General features: G+C 35.3%; 1 protein-coding gene across 4 annotated transcripts in view; it reads right to left on the bottom strand.

Annotated features, from left to right (window-relative positions):
• The window catches only part of Aff4 (ALF transcription elongation factor 4), an 88265-nt gene that overhangs the window by 9370 nt on the left and 53957 nt on the right, over positions 1-24938 (bottom strand). For all 4 annotated transcript variants that reach the window (XM_071612089.1, XM_027949608.2, XM_071612091.1 and 1 more), the window contains 15 exons: positions 21216-21252; positions 18359-18407; positions 15437-15491; positions 14947-14984; positions 14393-14555; positions 11858-12775; positions 9246-9334; positions 8366-8606; positions 5603-5697; positions 4382-4445; positions 4134-4270; positions 3818-3889; positions 2170-2263; positions 1377-1420; positions 48-268 (listed from right to left, as the gene is read on the bottom strand). In XM_071612089.1, the coding sequence (XP_071468190.1) occupies positions 48-268; positions 1377-1420; positions 2170-2263; positions 3818-3889; positions 4134-4270; positions 4382-4445; positions 5603-5697; positions 8366-8606; positions 9246-9334; positions 11858-12775; positions 14393-14555; positions 14947-14984; positions 15437-15491; positions 18359-18407; positions 21216-21252 (2317 nt within the window). The remainder of the gene's footprint in view (positions 1-47; positions 269-1376; positions 1421-2169; positions 2264-3817; positions 3890-4133; positions 4271-4381; positions 4446-5602; positions 5698-8365; positions 8607-9245; positions 9335-11857; positions 12776-14392; positions 14556-14946; positions 14985-15436; positions 15492-18358; positions 18408-21215; positions 21253-24938) is intronic.

Here is a 24938-nt window from a genome sequence, read left to right as displayed (position 1 = left end):
CCTTTTAACAATTCCATCCCTCAAAGTTTACCCAGAATGCTACTTACCTTTTTGTTCTTTGGAAAGCTGTTCAGCTTGGTCCCAAATTTCAGTGGCATAAAGGAAGTTAGATGTAACCTGAACATAGCTGGCTGCCATCTGGTGGATCTTCTGTGGAATGGTCACTGAAGAGCCACTTGCTGAAGCACTACTGCCCCCAGAAGAATAATTTCCCGAATTGCCTGGTGACAGCTTTGGAGAAACAGGGGAAGGCATCCCAACGGCTTTGCTACACACAGAGAAACAGGAAGCTTGCTCATATGGACAAAGTGAGAGTTATGCAATCCATGTACAATTGGCTCTTCCTACACAAGAGCTTTTAAAATTTAAAGATTCTTTAAGATAAGGGTTCCCAGAGAAGTACAATTTCTTTTAAGTAAGTATTAAAGGCCATTGTTATCTAGAATGTTTGTTTTGACATGGCAACATAACAAGAAATGGGAAGTAACTGAAGAAAGTCATGACTGTTACTAAGCAATTCAAAATGTTCAAAGCTAAAGTCCCTCACTCTGGATCCATACACTTTCCATCTATTCAGGCTTGCAACTACACATTTTTTAAATTGTTCTGGAGAAGAGTAGGTGAAATTCACAATCCTATAAACTATAGTATTAGGTGAGAACATCTTTTCTTGAGCTCCATAATTTCTGGTACTTTCCTAGTTTATCCAAATTATTCAGAGTTGACAAAGAGATACAGCCTTCTCAGTCAAATGCAATCAATCTCAAGCTTCCTGACAATTAAATATTCCTTAGAGATCACGTATATTGAAATCTTCCAGGTTCATTTCAGAAAACTATAATTTTGTAAAAATGCACAAAGCTCTGATCACACATTAAAAAAAAATAAAACCAAAAAAGGGGAGAAAACTTACTTGTTTTACACTTTTATCTGCTTTTTTAGCTATAAATCTGGTTATAGAAATATATACAAGGAAAAGACTGAATGTAGATTCACAGAAACATAATAATTGAATAGATAAAAATAAAAAAATCTTTCATGGTGCTTTTGTATCTTTGGGTGTGGATGGGGTGGGAGTGATATGAGGAGGGAGGAGAAATTACAATCATGTCACTAAATTTTGGCAATGCCAAGACTTGGAGTAAAGTTAAGCCCACTTTAATAAACCCAAGTAACCATCGAAATCCACTGTAAGAAGGGATGAGATGTTGTTTAAAACTCAGATGTCTGTGTATTGGCATGTGTGAGGCCCTGGATTCAATCCCCAGCATATATTCACATATATAAAGATTTAGAGATTAGAGATCTTAATTCCATTTTCATATTTTATATAAACCTATCACAAATAATAATTGATACAATAAATTTTTACCTACCTCCCCAAACCAGGTGATGGTGCTTGAGAATTATTATAAGAATTCTATAGAAAAAAAAATATTTAAAAAAATCCATTATTAAGTACTAATAGAGCTGACAGTGCTAATAGAGTTGACTTTAAGTAGTTTTATACATTTAAGACACCAAAATGTGTAAATGTAAAACAGAAAGAAATTATTAGGTAAGAGCTGGAATGTTCTACAAGATTTCATATAAGTGGCCAGGAAAGAATGAGTAACAGATGGATAAAGGGAAGGTGTGAGGGCATAGGGAAATGAGTCATTCTACGTGCAATGATGGCAGAAAATAAGATATATGTATCCCACATAGTTTGCCTAAAGTAAAGGTTCAGATAAGGAATAAAAGTGAGACCTGGAGGGCCATGTAGACCAAGGTAAGGGAGTATGGATTTGACCCAGTCAGCAATAATGAACTACTGAGGGGCTCTAAATCATAACCAGAGCAGGGTTTTAGGAGGATATTTGTGGTGCTGGACTGAAAAAAAAACATGAGGAGATATTTTAGGAAACTAATAGTCTAAAGAATGGTATTGAAAATAAAAGATAATTTTAAAGGGGACCAAAAAAAAAAATCATTTCAAAGTATAAATATGGTTTGTGGCATATAGTTACACAAGTTTTATAATCAGATATATGTGTGTCAAAAAAAATCCCAGGAAACCACGAACGTATTTGAGAGTTCTCAAACAGTATATTCTCCCCTGTGTTTTGCCTAAATATAAGAGCACTTCTGGGGTAGTAGGGAATGGACCCTCCTCTTTCGCATACTTACCTTCAGGTGCTCTGTCAGTGTCTTTGAGTACTTCAGAGCATTTTCCTTCTTCAGTTTGAAGAGCCTCAGGTACAGCAAAGATTGGCATCTCAGGCTAGCCAAAGAAAAGAGTATCTTATTTACCAGGATAACAGACTCTGACCATATCTGTACAAATAACCTTTGCAAAATGCAAGAATATAGGACTGGCTCGTGTGAGGAAATCATGGTATAAGATCAACAATACTAACCCTTAGGTAAAACCAAAAGATGTATTCTTATTGTGGTACACACCATAGGAAAGGGAAGACGGATAAGAAACTTGGTTTTGGCCTCCCATTAGTTGGACTAATGGGACTCACAGGATTCCAAAGTGTCATTGTAACACATGCATTACAAAAAAAAAAAAAAAAAAATCACTAAGGGACAGAATTACATCATAAATAATCTAAAATATAAAAAATAAAAATTAGGAAAAACAACTCTGATAGAACATATGAACCTTAACAGGCTTTTATAAAGGCCCTATGTGACCATCCCTCTCTACATATCCAGTCAAGTCCACTTCTCACTGGCCCTCTTTTAGTTCCTTCAAAGTTTCCTATTCATTGTACTTCTGCCTTGCTCCCTACCCTCTACTCTTATTCTTTTGTTTTGTTTTTGGTGATACTAGGCTCTATCACAGAGCTACATCCTTATCCTTATCCCTTTTTAATTTGAGACAGAGTCTCAAAAGGTTACCCAGGTTGGCCTCAAATTTGTGACCCTCTCCTGCCTCAGCTTCCAGAGTTACTAGAATAATAGGCACATGCCATCATACTTGGCTTTTTTTTTTTTTTTTAATTACATATACTTTTTTTTTCAAAGTATTTAATTCATATCTTGTGTGATTATTTAATTTCTATCTCCTCACACTAAACTGTAAACCTCAAGATGAACAGGACTGTGTAAGATTTATTCACAGTAAGATAAATTCCCAATATTAAACAAAGTGCCAAGTAAAGTACATAACCAGTAACTGATAATACCTTCCAGGAACAAAACAAACTTACTAACCTACTTATTATTTACTAATTTATTTATGGTACTCAGAATTGAACCCAAGGGTGCTCTACTACTGAGATACCATAGCCTTAAGTTGTCTAAGCTGGCCTCAAAATTGAGATCCTTTCACCTCAGCCTCTTGCACATCTGAGATTACAGGCATGTGCTGCCATGCCTGGCTGGAACAAAACAAACTTTATATCATATTCTTATATCCTTCTAAGGAGAGGTACGTATATGAAAGGACTGAGAGGGCATGAAAAGAAGTGCAGGAAAAAACATCATTTCTCTTCTCTAGGGAAAAAAAAATATTTTAAACAGTAATAGTAGAAGCAGTAACACCTCACTGGAAGACATCATACACATCCCTCATGAGAGGATTCCAATATCAATCTCATCCTACCAAGACTTATCAAGAGGGCAAGAGATCAGAAATTGACAACTAAAATCTTTCAGTGGGAATTTTGAGTTATTTCCTGCTTGACTCACTGAGAAAAGGTTTGTAACAGGGTTAATAAGGAAGGTTGATTCAAGGATAATACTCTCAAGGCATTCAAGACATACACAGTCCAATTTATCAAGGGCTACATGTCATTTATCAGAGGGTGGAACACACAACACTTACCAAAGTACTGTGAGTCTTTTATCTGCAGCTGTGGCATCTGGTGCCAAGTAATTCTTTAGCTTCATAGTGTATCTATGATTAAGATAACATACAAATGACAAATAGAATATAAAACTTCCCTTTGATCTCATGATTTCCTTTGTCCTCAAAGCATTAGAATCAAACCTAAACATCCACTTAAATGCCTACTTCTCCTTTCCCAAGAAAAATAAAGGACTAAGCATCCTCTTCAGCATATATGGTTATATCAGCCTCTTCTTACTCAGACCAGAGAAATGATGTTATTGCCAATGATGTGGCAAATTCTTCTACTTACTTGATAAGCTCCACTGTGTCTGAATACATAGGGAATGGGGATTTGGATTCCTGAGCATTCTTCTCTAATGCATTCCCACATTCAATGAAAGATACCACAGCATCAAGATAGTATACTGCTTTTTCAAACCTATCGGACTAAAGAAAGGATTAAAGTAGTTAGTGGTGATCTACTGTAAGTAAAAACAACAAATGGGGATTTAAGTTGATTTGATTAAACACATAAATATAAGGAGAATATTTACATACCAATGCATCTGCATTGTGCTTTAGCTTTTTTGCTTCTTGTAGATAATGGTCTGCTGAATAATTTCTGCAATACACATTTTCATTTTAAATAAAATGGTAAATATTTTCATTAAGATAATACTAGTTTACTTCAGTTTCTAGTATCCCTTCATTTTCACATCAAGTTAAAAAAAAAAAATCATTAAGCATTTGTTTCTATTTTTTTTTTTTTTTTTTTGGTACCAAGGATTGAACCCAGGGGGCGCTTAACCACTGAGTCTCCTCCCAGCCCTTTTTTTTTTTTTTTTTATTCTGAGACATGGTCTTGCTAAATTGCTTAGGGCCTTGCTAAATTGATGAGGCTGGCTTTGAACTTGTGATCCTCCTATCTCAGCCTCCCAAGTGGCTGGGATTACAGGTGTGCATCTCTGCACCTGGCTGGGATTTTTGTTTTTTTTTCCTGACAAATGTTTATATCAGGTTAAGAACATACATCATTCTGACCAACTGATGGCATATCTTCCCAGAAAAATCAGAAATCAAACTCCCTAATGTTAAATACTAAGTTCGTCAAGTTATTTTAAAGATTAAGAATAAATACAGGGCTGGGGATGTGGCTCAAGCGGTAGCGCGCTCGCCTGGCATGCATGCGGCCCGGGTTCGATCCTCAGCACCACATACAAAGATGTTGTGTCCTCCAATAACTAAAAAATAAAAAAAAATAAAAATAAAAAAGAATAAATACAATGTGGGTAGGAGAAATAATATTTTCTCAAAATGCAGGAAAAAACCATCATTTCTCTTCCCTAGGGGGGGAAAAAAACTATTTTAAACAGTAAGAGTAGAAGCAGTAACAGCTCACTGGAAGACATCATACACATCCCTCATGAGAGTCATGGAGTTAAGTTAAAGTAGCAGTAGTTGGACAACTGAGTGCCTTTCAAGTTAAAATCAGAATATTCTGTGGATCACATACAAATATTAATCCTCTGATCACTGATAGAAATTAAAATGAGTTTCTTACATGCTGACTGGAATGATTCTTGGTTGTTTTTTTTGTTTGTTTGTTTGTGGTGCTAGAAACTGAACCCAAGGGCTCACACATGGTAGGCAAGTTCCCCAACCTTTTAATTTTATGTTGAGATAGAGTCTTGCTAAGTTGCCAGGCTGAGACTTCTGAGTCACTGTGACCAACTTGTAATGATTTCTCAAATGCATTTTTAAAAATCTTATTTATCTCACCTGTCATCAAAGGCAAGCTTTGTTCTCCGAGGCTTAGAAGCATCAGGAGTCGGTGTAGATGGAGGACAGTTAGAGGAGCTATTTGGAGCCTTTTCCTGACCAGAAAAATATATAACTATGTTGAAAACTGTGAAATTAAAAATTAAGCGAAGAGTATTTCTTCAGTCACTGCTAAAATGGAAACAAAATTCTATTGCCTTTGGTAATTGATTTCCTTGTGTTATAAAACTTCTATAAACTTTATAATGTAAACTTTTTTTAAAACAGAATGGTCCATTTTATGTTACCAAACTACTCATCCTCATATTTATTAGAGTCTACTATGTGCTAGGCAATGGGCAAGGAACTTGTTAAAAACATAAGACAGAAACCACATACCAAAATGGCAGTACTTCTAAGGGCAAAATACATTAGTAATTACTGGTCATTGAAAACAGCAATAACAATATAATGTTTACTGGCTGTTTATTACATACCAGACACCAAGCTAACTAAGTATAGTTGTTAATCCTTCAAAAACCTCATGAAATAGGTACTGCTATTAGACTGAATTTTTTAAAAAGCAGTTTCAAGACTGAGTAACTTGTCTAAGTTCAAATAACCATTTTTTTATAATTTCACGATGCTAGGGATTAAACTTGGACCTCAACACATGTTAGGAATCAAACAAATTTTAAGTGGCATATCTGGAATTTGAGTTTAAAAACCCAGATCTGCCTGATTTCAAAAGCCTAGCTACTTTTCTTACATTTTTCTTTGTTTCCTATCAACATGTCTATTCTGCCTCCTTCCAACATATCCCTTTATGCAAGCGTTCTTCCTTTCTCTCTTTGCAAATGCCTTCCTATTCAGCCCTATACTTTTGAATTTACAATCTCCCATAATAAAACAGTATAAATTAGTAAAATTTAACCCATGAATACACAAATGTTTCAATAGTAGAAAAACTGGATAATATATAATTTTATTAATTGTGCTTAAAATATATTTAAAAGGAACCATGTAATAATTTTTTCAGTTCCATGTATTATAATTTACTTCAAGAAATGAAAATACAAGTCTTTTAAGATTTGAAAAAATGCTAAAGTTGCTTATGAAGTGGCTTTTTTGTTGTTGTTAGTGGCAATACTGGGGATTGAACCCAAGGAAGATCACTAACTACTGAGCTACATTCCCAGTCCTTTTAATTTTGGACAGGGTCTTGCTAAATTACCGAGGATGTTCTCAAACTTGCAATCCTCCTGCCTCAGCCTCCTGAGCCTGGGTTTACAGGCAGGTGTGGCCAGCTGAAATGGCTTCTTGAATACAATGTTGCAGTTGTAATGAGACTAAAACAGCTTACTTTATGTTTTATACATAGTCCTGTAAGTGTCTAAGTTTAGATTTATGTGAGGAAAACTGAAGGTTTCTGAAAATTATTTTTCTTCAACTAATTCATTTAACTGCCTGAGTTGGTAATTGTCAAGACCAACTAGCATTAACAACTTTAATAACTATTAAGTACTAGAAGAGCCTGAGACTAAAATTGGATCTATTTTTTCTCGAAATTGACGGAGTACCAAGTGACTGCATTTAATCCAAAAACATTTCTTAATTCCCCGGTAAGTCAAACACTGAAGAAAACAACAACAACAAAAAAATCTCTGCTGTTAAGAAAATAAAACTTCCTTCATAAAGAAGAGATTTTTATCCTTGAGACAGCAGAAGCCAAATAAGCAGGTGAGTTCAATTAATGTTTTTTATTTTGTTTATTTAAGAAAGGCCTCAAAACCTGCAATGAAAAGACAGGAGATTGAGAAAGAGCTAGTGGGCAACTGGAGAGCTGGAATGGTAAAAGGACAGTCACATCCTCAAGGCATAAGAATTCTCCAATCTACTGTAGAAAAAGGAAGGGTGTTCAGTTGAAGAGCCTGCCTGCTGTACGTATGTTTGAGAAGTTGCTCATAATTTAAATTATCTCAACTTAAAACACTTAAATTAACAAGTTTAATAAGCATGACTAATAGCCTTTAGTAGTCTAATTTTTCAACTTTCAAACATATAGTCACAAAAATCCAGTGAGTTAAACTCCTAAAACTTTAGGTTATTGCCCTAATTCCAGAAATTTGTTCCTGATCAGAATAATCAATACAAACACAAAGCAATCAAACAACCTGGTAACAAACTGAGGGGGAGAGTCATTAAGGTACTGCCTTGAAAAAGCTTCTCTGGCCCAAATAGCCATCCACAAACATGAAGAATATTTCTCTACATTATGAGTCTGTCAGGAAAAATAATATTAGGAATAATTTCAGAACTAGCTTAGCTAAATTTTTTTCTATTTCATGAATAAAGCCAAGTGCTTTGTCACTTTATGTAGTATATTTGTAATATATGATATTCATGTAATATATTTGACTGTAAAATCTAATTCCAAGAAACTTGAAACCCATTTCAAACTACAGACAAGAACTTAATCTTAGCACTGGAACCATGTGGTATTTATTTTGAAAATGTCCATAACCAACTTTTTCAATTATGGGCTTCTATCTTAATTAGTATACATGTGGCCAGCTGACTTATTGCTTTTATGGTCTGAAATGACTGAATCACTTTATCAATACTTTGACATACTGAGAGAGAAACACACAGATCTATATATTTACTGAGAAATTAACAAAGATGTTAAAGCATATAACAAAGATGTTAAAGCACAGTTGTCACCTTGAAGAAATTATAGCAATGAGAGTGATTTTCAAAAGGCTCAAGCTCCCAACATCATACCTTAACCTCCTTGGAGCTACTGGAAGTCTTCCCTTCTGTCTTCTTCTGTTTTGCTGCAGAGGAACTGTTTTTGCTGCTGCCACTATTCTCCTTGTTATTATTACTGCTTGACTTTAAGGAAGATGACTGACTAATAGTCCTCTTCCGAGAGCCATGCTCTGTTTTTGGGTCTTTTGAAGGAACAGGCCCAGCAGGTGAAGGTAACAACTCCTTTTCTTTTGCAGCACTCTGCTTTGATGACCTGCCAAACAAAACAAATGCCCTCATTTCTCTACACAGTAATACAGGGGTGATGGATTTTTCCATTCTCTTTACCTGCTTTCAAGACAAATTTGTTTTTCCCCATCTGATTACTAGAATAAATGATTATTGCAAAATAAAATGAGACTGTAAATTCCATGAGGGTAGGCATCTTGTCTGTTTTTTCTTTCCCCACCCCATTTTTTGTGCCCCCACAAGCAGTATACCCAGTGTCTAAAACATCACCTGACACATAATTAAGCACTTAATAAATATTGGTTAAATAAATGAGCAAACACATGAATGGCAAAAAGATTAATGCTCCTAAGTTAGCAACTGGTCTCTTGCAAGTTATATGTAAGCTTTCCATCTATCCAGAAAGTGATAAAGCTTTACTTAACACTTTACCATACTCACCCCTACTCCATTAAAATGAGAGAGAAGAATACAACCAAATCTTTATGCTTTCCATCCTCAACAGTTAAAAGCAAAAGCTCCCACTATTTAGTATATGTGTGTATGTACATGTATGATATCCACTTACTAATAGGAACACACTGGGGGCATCTCAGAAAGTACCCAATACCAAATGATAAACATGTATTAACAACACTGCATGAAACATGTTTTGGAGACATACTCTCTGTTGCTGGATGGCTTGTGGCCAGATGAGTTCTTTTCCTCTGTTTTGGGTTTTTTGCTCTCACTGGCTCGGTTATCATCTTCATTCTAGATGGAAAAAAAAAAAAAAAAACAGCTGGTAGTAGGTCTGATTTTATTTTATTTTTCCATTTAATTTTAGCTATTAGAAATCCGTTAGAAATCTCCAGCTTATCCCTACTAAGATAATAGCAGGGATAATATCAGAACAAAAGTTTGTAAACATTTGCTATAGCAAAAGCCTATTCTCTTATACACAAATGATTAAAGCTGAGCAATGAGACATAAGAAAATTATATCATTACTTTAAAAAAATATTTATTTTTTTAGTTGTAGATGGACAAATACCTTTATTTTGTTTTTTTGTTTTTACGGGATTTTAAAAAATATTTTATTTTTATATGATGCTGAGGATGGAACCCAGAGCCCTGCACAAGCTAGGCAAGCACTCTACCACTAAGCCACAACCTCAACCCCTATATCCTTCATTACTTTTGACTGGTTCTCCTCTCACTACTATCTGCTTTATCTCCAGGAATTGCCTAAAACATTTATCTTAACAAATCCATGAATTTAAAAAATCTTTTTTAAAATTTTTTTATTTATTTTTAAGTTTTAGGTGGACATAATATCTTTATTTTACATTTATGTGGTGCTGAGGATCGAACCCAGTGCCTCGTGCATGCTAGGCAAGCGCTCTACCACTGAGTCACAACCCCAGCCCTGAATTTAAAAAATCTTAATCGAGTTCCCTATATTATACATTTTATAAAGTCAAAATCTGATTTACAGGTATTGATATAAAAAATCTTCAGAGAAATATATGATAATGAGATATGGGAGAGAAAGGGATACAGAGCTCCTTATTAAGGAAGAACTACATGTTACATATATGCTGTAAAAATTTTAAACAAAAGAGTAAAAAATGACTTTTTATTACATTTTAAATGTTTGGATAGCTTTAAAGAATATGTAATACTTTTTAAGCACAAAAAGACTTTTCCCCCTCCTACACCATGAAAAAACATCCTATATTCTAAGGAACAAAGTCTATCATATATAAACCCACATTCCACATAATTCTATGAATAAAATTCCACAAGCAAGTCCAAGATCTGAGGCTCAGAAGCACAGGGACCAACAGCCCTACACAGCTTACTAAATAGCTTCCCTCATGGATGAGTAAAGCATCCCTATAATATAATAATGGAATCTCATTAGCTATTGTGGCAGAACATGGTAAGAAGTTCAAATCATATGGACAATTTCAATTCTGGAAGATTCAAAAAATGAAAAAGTGAAGTATTTTTCTAGTTTGTCTGAATATGTATCATCTGCGCATTGTACTGTGATTTTAAGAAAAGGAAAGGGAAAAAAAAGTCTTAGACTCTACTAGGTTTTAAGGAAATGCTCCCCCTTGTGTGACTCTCAGGTCAACTGGGTTAGGGGCTGTTCTCTAAGTTTATCTGATAAGGCCATTCTGGTACCTACCTGTTCATTTGTTCAAGCTTTACTTTCAGTACTTTGAATTATGTTCACACATATGTACTGGAGTAACTATGCCACCCGGCATATCTACATGACTATAATACTTAAATCTTAGACATCCATGAAATTTCACATTTCCTAGGTCTACAAAAAGCTAACCTTAAACATACTCCAAGCTTTGTCTCTTAAATTGCCTTGAAAATACTTATAGATGAGAGCTGGTATATGCCAGAAAACTTTTTTTTCTCCTTTCTTTTTTCCACTTTAGTGCTGGGGATTGAATACAGGGACTCACAAACGATAGACAAGTGCTCTACCCATTAAGCTATACAACCAACCCCAGGAGATGTTTTTAGTTCTGACTTTGGTTAAAGGAAAAAATATAGAGCCAGGAGAATCACGAGTTAAAAGCCAGCTTCAGCAATGGCGAGGTGCTAAGCAACTCAGTGAGACCCTGTCTCTAAATAAAATACAAAACAGGGCTGAGGATGTGGCTCAGTGGTTGACTGTCTTGAGTTCAATTCCCGCTACAAAAAGAAAAAAGGTAGGCACAGATGTGGACAGTGAATGAGAAAAATTCTCAAGGATGTGTCAAAATTGGTTACTAAACTTTTGGGGGCTGGAATAGCCCCCAAAAGTTTAGTCATCAACTGTCTTCTGCCCAAACCAAGTGTGACTTGATTTGGGTAGAAGACAGTAAAGAATGATAAGGATTGTATTCCAACTAAAACCACCCACAACCAATATTTTGAGAATGTTACCAAGGCCTGACCACCACACACAGAAGTTCTGGCTCATTTCTTATTTAATTCAAAATAATCCTGGATTCACTGAGGGAAACAGGTAGAAGCAGAGAGGTCCTCAAGAGACTGCTCCATATATGTAGTCTCAACTGGGCCTTGGCTCATGACACATTTTTATTATTCTGTGGCTGAGATTTCCATAGCACTTCAGACTCTGATGTTTAAAAATGAACAACAAAAATCTTTTACAGACCTTGTGCTTGGCTGAGTATAATATAGCTCAGTGGTGGAGTACTTGCCTAGCATTCTCAAGGACCTAGGTTCAATTCCAAGCACTGAAAAAACAAAACAAACAACAAACCTTATGTTTCCTCTTGCCTTTGTTGGAAACTTTTTCTGAGGCTTGCTTCTGAGCCTCTCGGGTGTGTTTTTCTGACATATTTTTCTTTTCCCCCTTGGGTGGTTCAGTTTCTTTATAAGGCTTTCCTGGTATTCGAGTCAAGAGATTCAGGTCAATCTTCACAATAAGTGGATACCTGTCATCAGGCTCACTGAGGGGTGAAAGGAGTTCCTTCTCTTCCATAGGAGAGAACATTCGTTGCCGAAAAAAACTATCTTCTTCCTCCACAGAGGAGGGTTTAACGGGAGTCCTATTACTATCAGGATACTTAGGAGTTTGAGAAGAAGGAGGAAGGCTCTCACTTTCATCTGAATCTGAGGATGAGGTATCTGTTTCTATGATTTCCCTCGATTTCTGGGAAGATTTACTCGTTGACTTGTATTTCTTTTTCTCTGCAGTAGGTCGTGGGGAAGATTTAGACTCCTTCTTTATATTGGGTTTCCTTGAGCCTTTGGTGGCTGCTTTGTGTCTGCTGGAGGGCATGCTGGTAGCCATGTCTACAGGGGTTTCACTTTCTATCTTCAGGCCTCCACGAGGCTCTTCAGCAGCTGCCTTCTCAGCTTTTTTGGGTTGTTTTTTGCCTACAGTTCTCCTCTGTGTTGTGCTGTCACTCTGTGCTGGAGACTTCTGTCTACCACGCCCACTTTCTGATCCCTTTTGGACAGTTTTGGAGTCTCGTCCAGGAGTAGCAGAACTTGTTTCCTTAGGCCCTCCTGGATCTGCGTAGCTATTCCCAGGGCCCTGTTCTCGGCCTTCTTTTTTGTAGCCTTGAGAGGATGGGATGTTACTGTCTACAGAAGACGCTGGTGAAACTTTATGTGGGTTCACTTTATTCAACCAATTATCAAGTTGCCATTTGTTTGTTGGTGGTGGTTCAGGCTGAAAAACAGAAATACATATACTTTTTTTAACATTGAAGTTTTCTTCCTTCTTCATAATATCAAAAAAAAAGGAAAAACTCTAATGTCTAATCCAATAAAAGAATGTGTTTTTAACTGTTTTGACTGGACTAAAGCACAGGGTGAAGTATTTACTACTAGCTCTAATCACTTGAATGAGCAGATGTTATATGTGGCCTTTAAACAACAAATTCACGTCAGAAATCTAACTTGAAAGGCATTAATTACAGCCAGACATATAATTCCAGCTACTTAGGAGGTTGAAACAGGAAAAATTACAAATTGGAGATTAGTCTCAGCAACTTAGTGAGGTTTTTTTTTTGTTGTTGTTGCTGTTTTTTGTTTTTAATGGCTGCAGGACTAGGGATGGTAGAGATTGGGTCCCCAGCATGGGGGAGAGGGGAGGAAAAGCATTGTAACAAGAAATCACATAGTATAATTCCAGAAACTAAACAAATAATGTAGGTACCCAAAGAGGTTTTGTTGTTGTTGTTGTTGCTGTTTTGTTTTGCTTTGGAGGTAGGAGGGATTGAACCCAGGGGTGCTTAACCACTGAACCACATCCCCAGGCCTTTTTTAAAATTGTGAGATACGGTCTTGAGTTGCTTAGGGTCTCACTAAGTTGAATTTGAATTTGCAATCCTCTTGTCTCAGGCTCCCAAGTCACTGGGATTACAGGCGTGTGCCACCACACCTGCCCTACAGGAGATTTTTAACAGGACTTAGCAAGCTACAGTGAAATTAAACTATATAAGACTCCTTTTATCCATAATAACTATATAACATGAATTACTATATAGAGACATAAAAGTAAAGACCAAACTAAAAAAGTCCTTTTTTTTTTGGGGGGGGGGGGGTAACTGGGGATTGATCTCTGAGACACTCAACCACTAAGCCACATCCCCAGTCATATTTTGTATTTTAGAGATAGGGTCTCACTGAGTTGCTAAGCACCTCGCTGTTGCTGAGGCTGCCTTTGAACTCTTGATCCTCCTGAGCCGCTGGGATTATAGGCACATGCGCTGGGCAAGAAATCCAATATTTTAATGATCTGCTAACAGAATTTCAAACAGTTCTTAAATTTGGTGGGGGGGGGGGCAGGGGGGGATTCTGTTAAATAATAAACAGAGGGAGGGAAAGGGAGGGGCCAGGGGATTAGCAGGATGGTGGAATGTGATGGACATCATTATACAAAAGTACACATATGAAGACTTGAATTGGGTATCAATATACTTTATATACAAACAGAGATATGAAAAATTGTGGTATATATGTATATTAAGAATTGTAATGCAAAAAAAACAAAGTACATGTATAAAGGCATAAATTGGCATGAACATAACTTTATATATAAAGATACGAAAAACTGTGCTCTATATGTGTAATAAGAATTGTAATGCATTCCACTGTTGTCGTGTATTTAAAAACAATAATAATAAAATCAACCAATTACATAATAGAGTATTTAGTTTTCTTTAAAATACACAGTTCAATTGCTTTTTGTCAGAATATTTAATCTTTTTTCCTATATCTTTTACAGTTAAATCAGATTTTTACCAAGATCCTTAAGAAGGCTTATGAGGAACTCCCTTCTCACCTCAGGAGATGCACTCTGGGATGGTTCATTTGCCTCACTGTCACTGGAACTACTTTCACTCTCTGAATCGGATCCAGAGCTGCTTTCAGATCCACTGTGGCTGCTAGAATCATCCCTGGAGTTATCTGCTCCTTCACTATTATGATGTGAAGGTTCAGAATTACTAAAGGAGATAAAACATAAATGAATAAAAGTTTCTTTTACAATGATAAGAAAACACCCAAATCCAACAACTATCTTTATAATGTTTACTTGAGCTGTTACAATTCAGTGAACACAGAACTTCATTGTAAATGAAATAAACACTTCCTTAAAAAAGTTTCTGATGTACTACTCAGCTATTAATACCTTTTAAAAACAGCTGAAGGTGTAATTTACATACCATAAATTCATGTAGTTTTTAAGTATAAAATTTAGTGATTTTTAGTTAACTTATAGAATTGTTTCTCCACAATCACAACTGACAATATTTACTTTATAAGGCCACTTATTATTACAGTGTTAATCAGGCTGACCTTATCCCTCTAAATAAAACCAAATAAAAGGATGCCTACCTTCCTGGTGTACTCCTTGGCATTGTTTTATCACAGTCCTAAAATTAAAGCATGAGGAAAACTATGAATAAATGAATAGTAGTCTATTTGCTTAGCAATGTGAACAATATCTGAATTCTTAAAAACCACCTTTTCTAACATATGAATCGATGTTTACTTAACACATTATTTTTACTTAAGGAATAACTGAATTGCCAGGATAAGAAATTTATTAATATTTCTCCTTGTCAGTAACCTACTGCTTCATGAGTATGTTCTGACACACAACAAATGTTAAGGAAAAGTCGAGTTTTTAAAAACAAGGGGGAGCAGGGAATGGAGGTTTAAAGACAGCATAGAAAACTATAATATTCCAGTGTCAGAGGATTATAGGAAGGAATTCATTCTAAATAAGTGAATTGTAAATGTATTATTCAATTATAATTTTTATAAAATACAATGAAAACAAATACTGTATGAGACTGGCAAAATTATATAGTAGTAGACACACCTGTTCCCCATCACTGTCTTCACTGCTGCTTAGTTTTAAGTCATCTTTTAACATACTAGAGGGAAAAGGCAAAAAGGATTATTATATTTGGAACAATTTATCATGGATGCCAGAGTATTAAATATACACCAATACTTGTAGAAATAATCACCATGGTAGCCAAAGATTTAATTAAGAAACACAAAAACGTCTGGTTTGGTTCACATTCAGAGTGAAAACAGAGAAAGGAGGAGTTTAACCATGTCATAAGCTCTAAACTTTTCACGAGTAAAATATTCACCTTTTCTTTCTAATAAAACAAAAATTACTTTCTATAAATTCTCATATTCACTTTTGTTTTCTCAAATTGCATACAGAAGTTTACATCATTACTAAAACAACAGTCCACTGGAGATGTATAACTCCTAAAGGGAAAAAAAAATTAAAGCATCAAACAGTTCTCTCTCTTTGTTCCCAATGTTTCATGAAGAGAAATCTGTGTTGGCAACTAAATAGTGAAAACCAAAAGAACATAATTTCCTCATCCAAAATTCTAATTAACCCATTCTGTCCCATCATTCTAAATGTAGAACACCTATGAAAACAATAAAATAGTATATAATATATAGTAGCATTATATGATAATAATTATTATAATTATAATATACCATTAATTAATAATATATGATATATATAAACTCTAAATTGTTAGGTCTAACCATTTTAATGACCTGGGTCAATTCTACTGAAATATTCACAAAATTGAAAATTCTGGACTCAATGGGTTAATAAATAAATGCCTTGTTAGGAAACAGACAGGTGTCCTATATAGAATTAATGATTTTTAATGAGCGTCTTGGTTATAGCAGAAATGACCATGTATGAATTTTGAAAGTCCAAGCTCCAAATCTTCTTGATAAAAATTTAAATCCGTTTTAAAAAAACACACAAATGCTATAAACTGACAGTTTCTTTCTTTCTTTTTTTTTTTTTTTAAGCGAGAGAGAGATAATTTTTTAATATTTATCCTTTAGTTTTCGGCGGGCACAACATCTTTGTTTGTATGTGGTGCTGAGGATCGAACCCGGGCTGCACGCATGCCAGGCGAGCGCACTACCGCTTGAGCCACATCCCCAGCCCTAAACTGACAGTTTCTGAAAGTAAAATTAAAGGTTTAAGTCTTCCTTAAGACCATAAAATCAAAGCCATTAAACTTAAAATTTGAGTAATAACTCATGAAAACTTGTTTTACAAGAGAAGAAAATATTAATACAAAGATTAGGGAGAATTGCAACTAGAAACATATTTACTATCTCATTATCTTTCTTTTAAAAATTTCATTGCATCTCCAATCAGTGGGAAGGAAATCTTCTTTCACTTGGATAATTACATGTATTTTCCCTTGAAGCTCAATCTATATTTATAAATCTAATCCCAATTCCAAAAAGATCACCTTAAAGTTAACCAAATGATTATAACTATGAAAAGTGTTTTAAGACTGGATCAATTAAATGGGATGGGAAAAAAGTTTTCTTTTGGACAAGGGCTTAGTGCATATCTATGACTGATCTCTTGTAAGGAAATGTATTTAATTCTCCCAGCCCTTATGATTTAATAATGGCAGCTCAATGAACCTGTTTACATGTGTAAATATATCAAAGCTTTTACCAGGGGCTGGGGATGTAGCTCAGTTGGTAGAGTGCTTGCCTCACATGCACAAGACTCTGGGTTCAATCCCCAGCTCCACGAATGAATGAATGCATGCATGCATGCATGCATGCATGCAATGCTTGTGTTTGTATATGCATACACATATATAGTTTTTTTAAAAAAAAGCTTTTACCAGACTGTTCAACTTTTGTTCCCTCAGCAATCAAAGTGAAATGCACATATATTGTAGGCATGTATCAAGCTTTTGAATATAAATATGAGTAAGAATATAATTTGAATTCTTCAGCAGTCCTCAGTCCTCCCTTTGTTCAGCTGAAGAGGCTACTAAACTAAGGTGATTAGTGTAGTTTATAGCTATAGCACAGAAAACTGGTGCTGTGGCCATAAATTCTTTAGAAATTGTTTTAATCTCTGAGTTAACTTTTAGTCTCGGGAGTTCAAGAGTTTACTCTTTAAGAGAGAAGTTATTGTTATATTTTCATATATATTACATTTTCATATATATTCCTACCTACAAAATAAAAATATAAAAACAAAGACAGTACCAATTATGTTGCTTAAATATATAACATGGCTAAATGGGGGGAAAGCCTCTCTTTTTAAGATGATTTCTTTATTAAATATAAACTATACATACAAACACACCTCTGAGAGATGAGGAAAAAAACCTGTGATCTCAGAGCAAGGAAAACTATAGCCCACAAACAAAAACCTAGGCCACCAATGTATTGTTAAAATGAGTTATTTTTCTTTGTACCAGGAATTTGAATCCAGAAGCAGTTAATCACTGAGCTACATTCCCATCCCTTTTTATTTTGAGACAGGGCTCGCTGAGTTGCTGAGGCTGGCTTTGAACTAGTGATCCTTCTGCTTTAGCCTCTGGAGCCACAGGGAATAGGGGCGTGAACCACTGTGTCCAGCTTGAAGAAAGTTCTATTGAAACACAGACACATCCATGGTCTATAGCTACACTTTTTATACTACCATGACAGAATTAAGTATTCAATATAGAAGCCATGTGCCCCTAAATACTTAAAATATTTCATTATATGATCCTTTACATAAAGTTTGCCTGTACCTGCATTAAAAGATTAATATTTCTGCCTGGGGTAATGCATATGCTTAGCATACACAAGGCCCTAGGTTCTATCTCTAGCACAACACTAAAAAGTAAACAGAAAAATAATATTTTTAAGTACTGTTCAAAATATCCAGATATTACAGATAACTCACTGAAAAAGAGACAAACTTATTAAGCTTAGTTTAACTTACGATTTAGACTGGTGCCCATTTGAAGTTTTAGCAGAAGGATTGTATCTTTCTGGAACAAAATAATACAGAATAACCAACTGAAATTGTCTATTTAGATCATAAAATATGTATGCAAAATATCTACCCTCAAAGAAATATAAACTGAAACAATTCTCCAACCATCACAATGGCAACACATTGAAGTCCAATAATATGACATTATTATAGCTACTTTTAATATGGGGAAAATGGGGGAAGAAACAGGCATACTCATATAGGACTGTTAATTCACACAATCTTTTGGGCAGGCAATCTAGAAATACTATTTCTGTATTTTAACTATGTTGCTACTGACCTATTTCAATGAAAGCAATTTTACATTACAGGGATATCTGGAGAAACACACGGAAAACACACACATGTAATAGTATGCTTTATAAAAGCAAAAAGTAGAACTACAAGTCCATCAGTAGAGGACCAGTTAAAGTTATATATATTACGAACCAGAGATTGAACCCAGGAGTGCTTAACCACTGAGCCACATCCCCAGCCCTTTTTTGTATTTTAGTTGGAGAACAGGGTCTCATTGAGTTGCTTAGGGCCTCACTAAGTTGCTGGGGCTGGTTCTGAACTCTTGCCTCAGCCTCCCGGGTCGCTGGGATTATAGGTTTGCGCCACTGTGCCTGGCTTAAACTACAACACTCTCACATAACACAATTTTAATATTAGAATGAATGAGAGCTTTATATTGATAGACAGGGTTAAAATAAATTAAGTGAAAAACACAAGGTAATAAAAAGCCAAGCCAAGCCAAATAAGACGTGGGGGTGCACACCTCTAATCCCAGCTACTTTGAGGCAGGAAGATCATAAATTGGAAGTCAACCAGAGCAATTTAGGAAGATTCTGCCTCAAAAGGAAAAATAAAGGGCTGGGAATGCAGCTCCGTGGTACAGCACATTCCTACAATGTGTGCGAGGCCCCAGTTCAGTTCTTAGTAACATACATACAAACAAAAAGAGAGAGGAGATGCAGTTTGGGATCACATCTGTCATAGTTAGCTTTGGAGCAAGAGAAGAGTTGTGGGGTAGAAGCAAGAATGAGATGTTCATAAATGAAGAGAGAAAATGGAAATGTTGTGGTTTATAGCTACATATTTTCTGCATGTAAATAATATCAGGTCCCTTTTTTCTGTAAACTTGGCTACAAGGCAAAACTAAGATGAACATATAGAGAAAGTACAACAATAAAAGAGAGATTCTTCTAATTTTATCTCTGCATTAAGATAACTAAGCAAAAGATCAAAAAGGTCCCTATTTTCATCTCCCCAAATACCGTAAAACTAGTGCAAATCTACCTTACTTAAGAAGTTATTGCTCTTGGGCGGGGGTTGTGGCTTAGTGGTAGAGCTCTCACCTAGCACATGCGAGGACCTGGGTGCAATCCTCAGCACCACATAAAAATAAATAAATAAAACAAAGCTATTATGTCCACCTACAACTAAAACATAAATTTTAAAAAAGAAGAAATTATTGCTCTTGGCAAAAATATCTGGTTTGGGGCTGAGGTCCTAGCTCAGTAGTAGAGCACTTGCCTCACATGTGTGATGCCCTAGGTTCAATCCTTAGCACTATATAAAAATAAATAAAATAAAATAAAGTTATTGTATCCATCTACAATTAAATAGGAAAAAAAAATCTGGGCTGGGACTGTGGCTCAGCGGTAGAGAACTCGCTTAGCACGGGTGGGACCCGGGTTCGATTCTCAGCACCACATAAAAATAAAGGCATTGTGTTGTGTCCATCTACATCTAAAAAATAAATATTTTAAAAAAGTATTTAAAAAATCTGGTTTTGTTACAGAGCTATATGGTTGTCATGGTTTAAATATGAGATATCCTCCAACAGTTATTTTGTTAATGCAGGCATATTCGAAGGTGCAATAATCAGATTATGAGAGCTATAACCTAAACAGTCCACCCTAGTCTGAATGAATTAAACTGGGTGATAACTGTAGGCAGTTGGGGCAAAGCTGAAGGAAGTGGATCACTGGAGGCATGCCCAGGAAAGGTCCATTTTCTTTGCAGTCTCCCTACCTATACACACTCCATTTCCCAACTACAGTGAACTGAGCAGCTATCCCCCAACATGATGTTCTGCTTCATCTCAGGCCCAGAGAGATAGAACCAGCTGACCGTGTACTGAATCTATAAAAATGTGAGTCAATATAAATTTTTCTTCCTCTACATTGTTCTGGGCAGGTATTTTGGTCACAGTGATGAAACACTAACACAATGGTGAAGCCCAGAAATTTGCAATGGTTCCTGACCTTCCCACCATTATCTCTTGGGACCATACATGAACTTCCTAGCGCTGACTTCCCCTCAAGTTCTATCAAGAAGTTTAAGAGTTAGGGTGAAAAAAGTAGGGTTGCAGGGGATGATGGCAGGCTTTCTACACAGACCAGAAGACACAGGAAAAAATAAATGGAAAATGCACAGATACAGAAAGAGAAGCATCTTGGTCAGCTAAAATAAGGTGTTCTTGTCTAGTTTTATAATTATAGAAACACTTTATCTTCATCAAGGAAATGGAAAAACAGTGGAAAATGATTCTTGATTTATGAGATGCCCATCAAATTGAGTCTATGCACTTTCAACTATTAGTTCAAATAATAGAAGTTTATTGTGATCTATAATGACCTATAATATCTTGATTATTATAGCCATACCAATATTCAGCTCAATCCATTACTATTTATTGGATCATAAAATTAGAATAAGACATGCAAAAATAATTATTAAAGGAATTTAAAGCCAGGTGAATCAAATGCTCAATAAATAGCTTAATTTAAAAACCAGAAGCAAAAGATATACTCACTTTGTTCTCCAGGGCCAAAATTGGATTGCTGAGTCTCCTAAGGAAAAGGAACACAAAATGTACAAAGTGATATTCAGAAAGAAAGGTTCATTAGTAGACAATGCTCCAAAGTACACAAAAATGCTTCAAATACATAAAAGAAAAAGTATTGAAAGAATGTAATGGCACCTGTCTAATTAGCCTTAGAATAAAATGTTCTAAAATGGATAGCTGTAGTGGTTTCACATATCTATAAATATATTCAAAACAAATGAATTGTACCCTTTAAATGGATGAATTAAAGTCCATAATGGACTTTACAGAGCTCAATACAAAAAAACATTTAAGCTCTCCATACTGGATACTTTTCAGCAGTATCCATGGTACTAATAACCTACATTAGAGAACTAGAGAGTAAATAATTTCAACTTAAGCTCTAGTTCTTAAAAAAATGCTTAATTTTTTTAAAAAAGGTAATACTATAAAAATAGTATACTGGGTTAAAATGGATGTATTAACTACAGACATTCAAACTATACTGCTTTCATAGAAAGACCCCCCCTCCAAAAAAAAACCACTACATGAGTATTCCAATATTATTTTATTCCTTCCCTCTCCCTAATATCTTACAAATCATTAGCAACTCGAGGAAGAGACTATTATATACTACTTTCAAAAGTCCTATAATCACACCCTACATTCAAGAAGCACCAATGCAATAGAAACCAAAATATCACTGTTGGTGAAAGAAACATGGCTTTGCAAATAACATTCATGACCAGGATAGCTGCTTTATATGCGAATTGTGCCATTTATCTAGGTAATATGTGCCAACAAGATGTGTTCCTAAAAATACACAGAGATCCCCTAAAAAGCCTATTTAAAAATAACCATACTTTTCATTTACTGACAGATTATCTGTGAAAGAACAATCCACACAGTAAGAAGGCTAAAATATAGTTTACTGTTAAAAAATGATGTAAACCTTCGTCTATAGTCAACTAATTTTGAAGAAGGGTGCCAAGACTAATGGAGAAAGAACAGTCTTTTTGACAAACAGTGCTAGGAAAACTGAATACTTACATGCAAAAGAAAAGAAGCTGGACCTTTATATCACACTACATAAAAAAGTTAATTCAACGTGGATCAAAGACCTAATTGTAAAAGCTGAAGCTATAAAACGCTTAGAAAACATAATGCCAAATCTAAACGGCTTTGGATTTTCAGAGAATTCTTATATATTATAGCAAAAGCATGAAGCGCACACACACAAAAATATATAAAATATTTGCAATTCATATCTGAAAATAGGCTAGTATCCACAATATGTATACAGCTCTTACAATTCAATGATACAAGACAACCCAATTAAAAACGAGAAAATGATCTAAATATACATTTCACCAAAGAAGACATATAAATGGACAGTAAGTACAAGCAAGATGTCTGACATCATCTGTATCAAGGAAATACAAATCAAACCCATGATGAAATACTGCTACACACTCATTAGGATGACTAGAATGAAAAAGATAATAGCAAGTGTTGACAAGGATGTGAAGAAATCAGAACCGTAATGGGAATATAAATGGGATAGATGCTTTGGAAATATTCTAACAGTTCCTCAATTGATTAAATAAAGAATTAACCATATACTATAGCAATTATATTCTTAGGCATATAACCAAGCAAAATGACATTTTTTTTTCCTTGCAGTACTGGGTATTAAACCTAGAGCCTTGTGCATGTTAGGAAAGCACCCAATCACTGAGCTACATCCCCCATCCTAAGTTAAATGAATGCATATGTCCACACAAACACTTCTACAGGAATGTTTATAGCATCATTACTCTTAATAGCTAAAAAATGAAACAACTCAAACAACCAACAGCTAACAGACATATACAATGAAATATTATTTGCCCCAAAATAGAATGAAGTACTATAAATGCTGTAACTTGGATACATTATGCAAAGTGAAAGAATTCAAGCACAAATAACCACATATTATAAGATTCTATTTAAATATAAGATTCTTTTTAAATATAATGTCTAGAACAGGAAAATTTATATAGATTAGTGTTCTTAGGGCTGAGAGAAAGAATAGAGGAAAAGGGGAAACAGATACAGTGTAAGGAATTTCTTTTTGATGTAATGAAATGTTCTAAAATGGATAGCTGTAGTGGTTTCACATATCTATAAATATATTCAAAACAAATGAATTGTACCCTTTAAATGGAATAATTACATGGTAAGTGAATTATATCTCAATAATGCTTTTTAAAAAATAGAAACAGAGCCAGGTGCAATGGTGCACACCTACATCTTGGGAGGCTGAAGCAAGAGAATCACAAGTTCAAAGCCAGCCTTAGCAACTTAGCAAGACTATGTCTCAAATAAATAAATAAATAAAAATAAAAAGATTTAGGGATGTAGGTCAGTGGTTAAATACCTCTGTATTAAATCCCTGGTCCAAAAAAAAAAAAAAGTAAACAGAGATGTGGCCAAGAGATTCCTCTGGTAACTTTTAGAAATCGTGTTAAAAATGAAGACCCCTCTATTCCCTTGAACTTCTCTCGTACTCATTTACTTGGTAAAGCCTAAAATTTAACAGCTCAGGCTTCTAAGTAATCTGATTTTACTCTCATCTCTGACAATAGTCAGCTGGTCACCAAATACTACTAGATTCTGTCTCTACAATACCTACTAAAATTCAACATCATCTCTCCTGCATCTTCATAATCTTCTATTATGAAGACTTCAGGCTCCTTTTTCTTTCTTTTTTTCTTCTTTGCAGTACTCAAGATTGAACACAGGGCTTTACACGTTAGGAAAGCTTTCTACCATTGAGTTGATCCCAGCTTTTTAGTTGTTGATAGACCTTTATTTTATTTATTTATATGTGGTGCTGAGAATCAAAACCCACTGCCTCACACATGCTAGACAAGTGCGCTATACCACTGAGCCCCAGCCCCAGCCCCTGATCCCAGCTTTTTATTTTATTTTAGTTTAGTTTATTTTGAGACAGGGTCTTGTTAATTTGCCCAAGCTAACCTTGAACTTGTAATCTTCCATCCTCAGCTTCCGGAGTCACTGTGACTAGAGGCATGCACCACTAAGTTTGTCTTTAGGATCTCTTCTTGTTCATCTGATGGCCATCCAATGGATATTCCGGGTTCTAGTCTCTGAATCACTCAACTACAGGCTCCAATTTAGCTTCTTTAAACCCAAGTCTTATTTTACAGACCCTTCAATAGTTCTTTGTTTCTACTGGGAATGAAACCCAAACTCTGGCATTATACTTCATTCATGTATCTAAACACTGGGGAAACAGAATGATAAGTAAAAACAGACATGGGTCTTGCTCTCATGGAGCTTAGCAATTATTGAAATAATGCTGACAGTGAATACCGAGCAAATAAAATAAAGGTAAAATGGCAATGTGGTAAGTAATGAAGGGCAAACACATACAAAATATTATGTTAGGGTTTATAGTTGCATCTATGAAGAGATCTAGTCAGAAAGATGAGCAAATGCTCACTTGGGGAAGTAGTATTCAGGCTGATATGAAATGTATGTAGGGAAAGGACACAGGTAAGTGCTTAGGGGAGAGAGAAAAGTATGTTTAAGGGCCAGAAAGAGAATAGCACAGCTTGTATGAAGGCCTTAAAGGCAACCCAGGAAGAAGAAAAGATACCAGGGAAAGAGTGATCAGAAATGAGACTGAAAACCTAAAAAGCTACA

The sequence above is a fragment of the Marmota flaviventris genome, chromosome 5 (assembly GCF_047511675.1).
Source record: "Marmota flaviventris isolate mMarFla1 chromosome 5, mMarFla1.hap1, whole genome shotgun sequence".
Lineage (NCBI taxonomy): Eukaryota > Metazoa > Chordata > Mammalia > Rodentia > Sciuridae > Marmota > Marmota flaviventris.
This window is presented reverse-complemented; position numbering and strand designations above follow the sequence as displayed.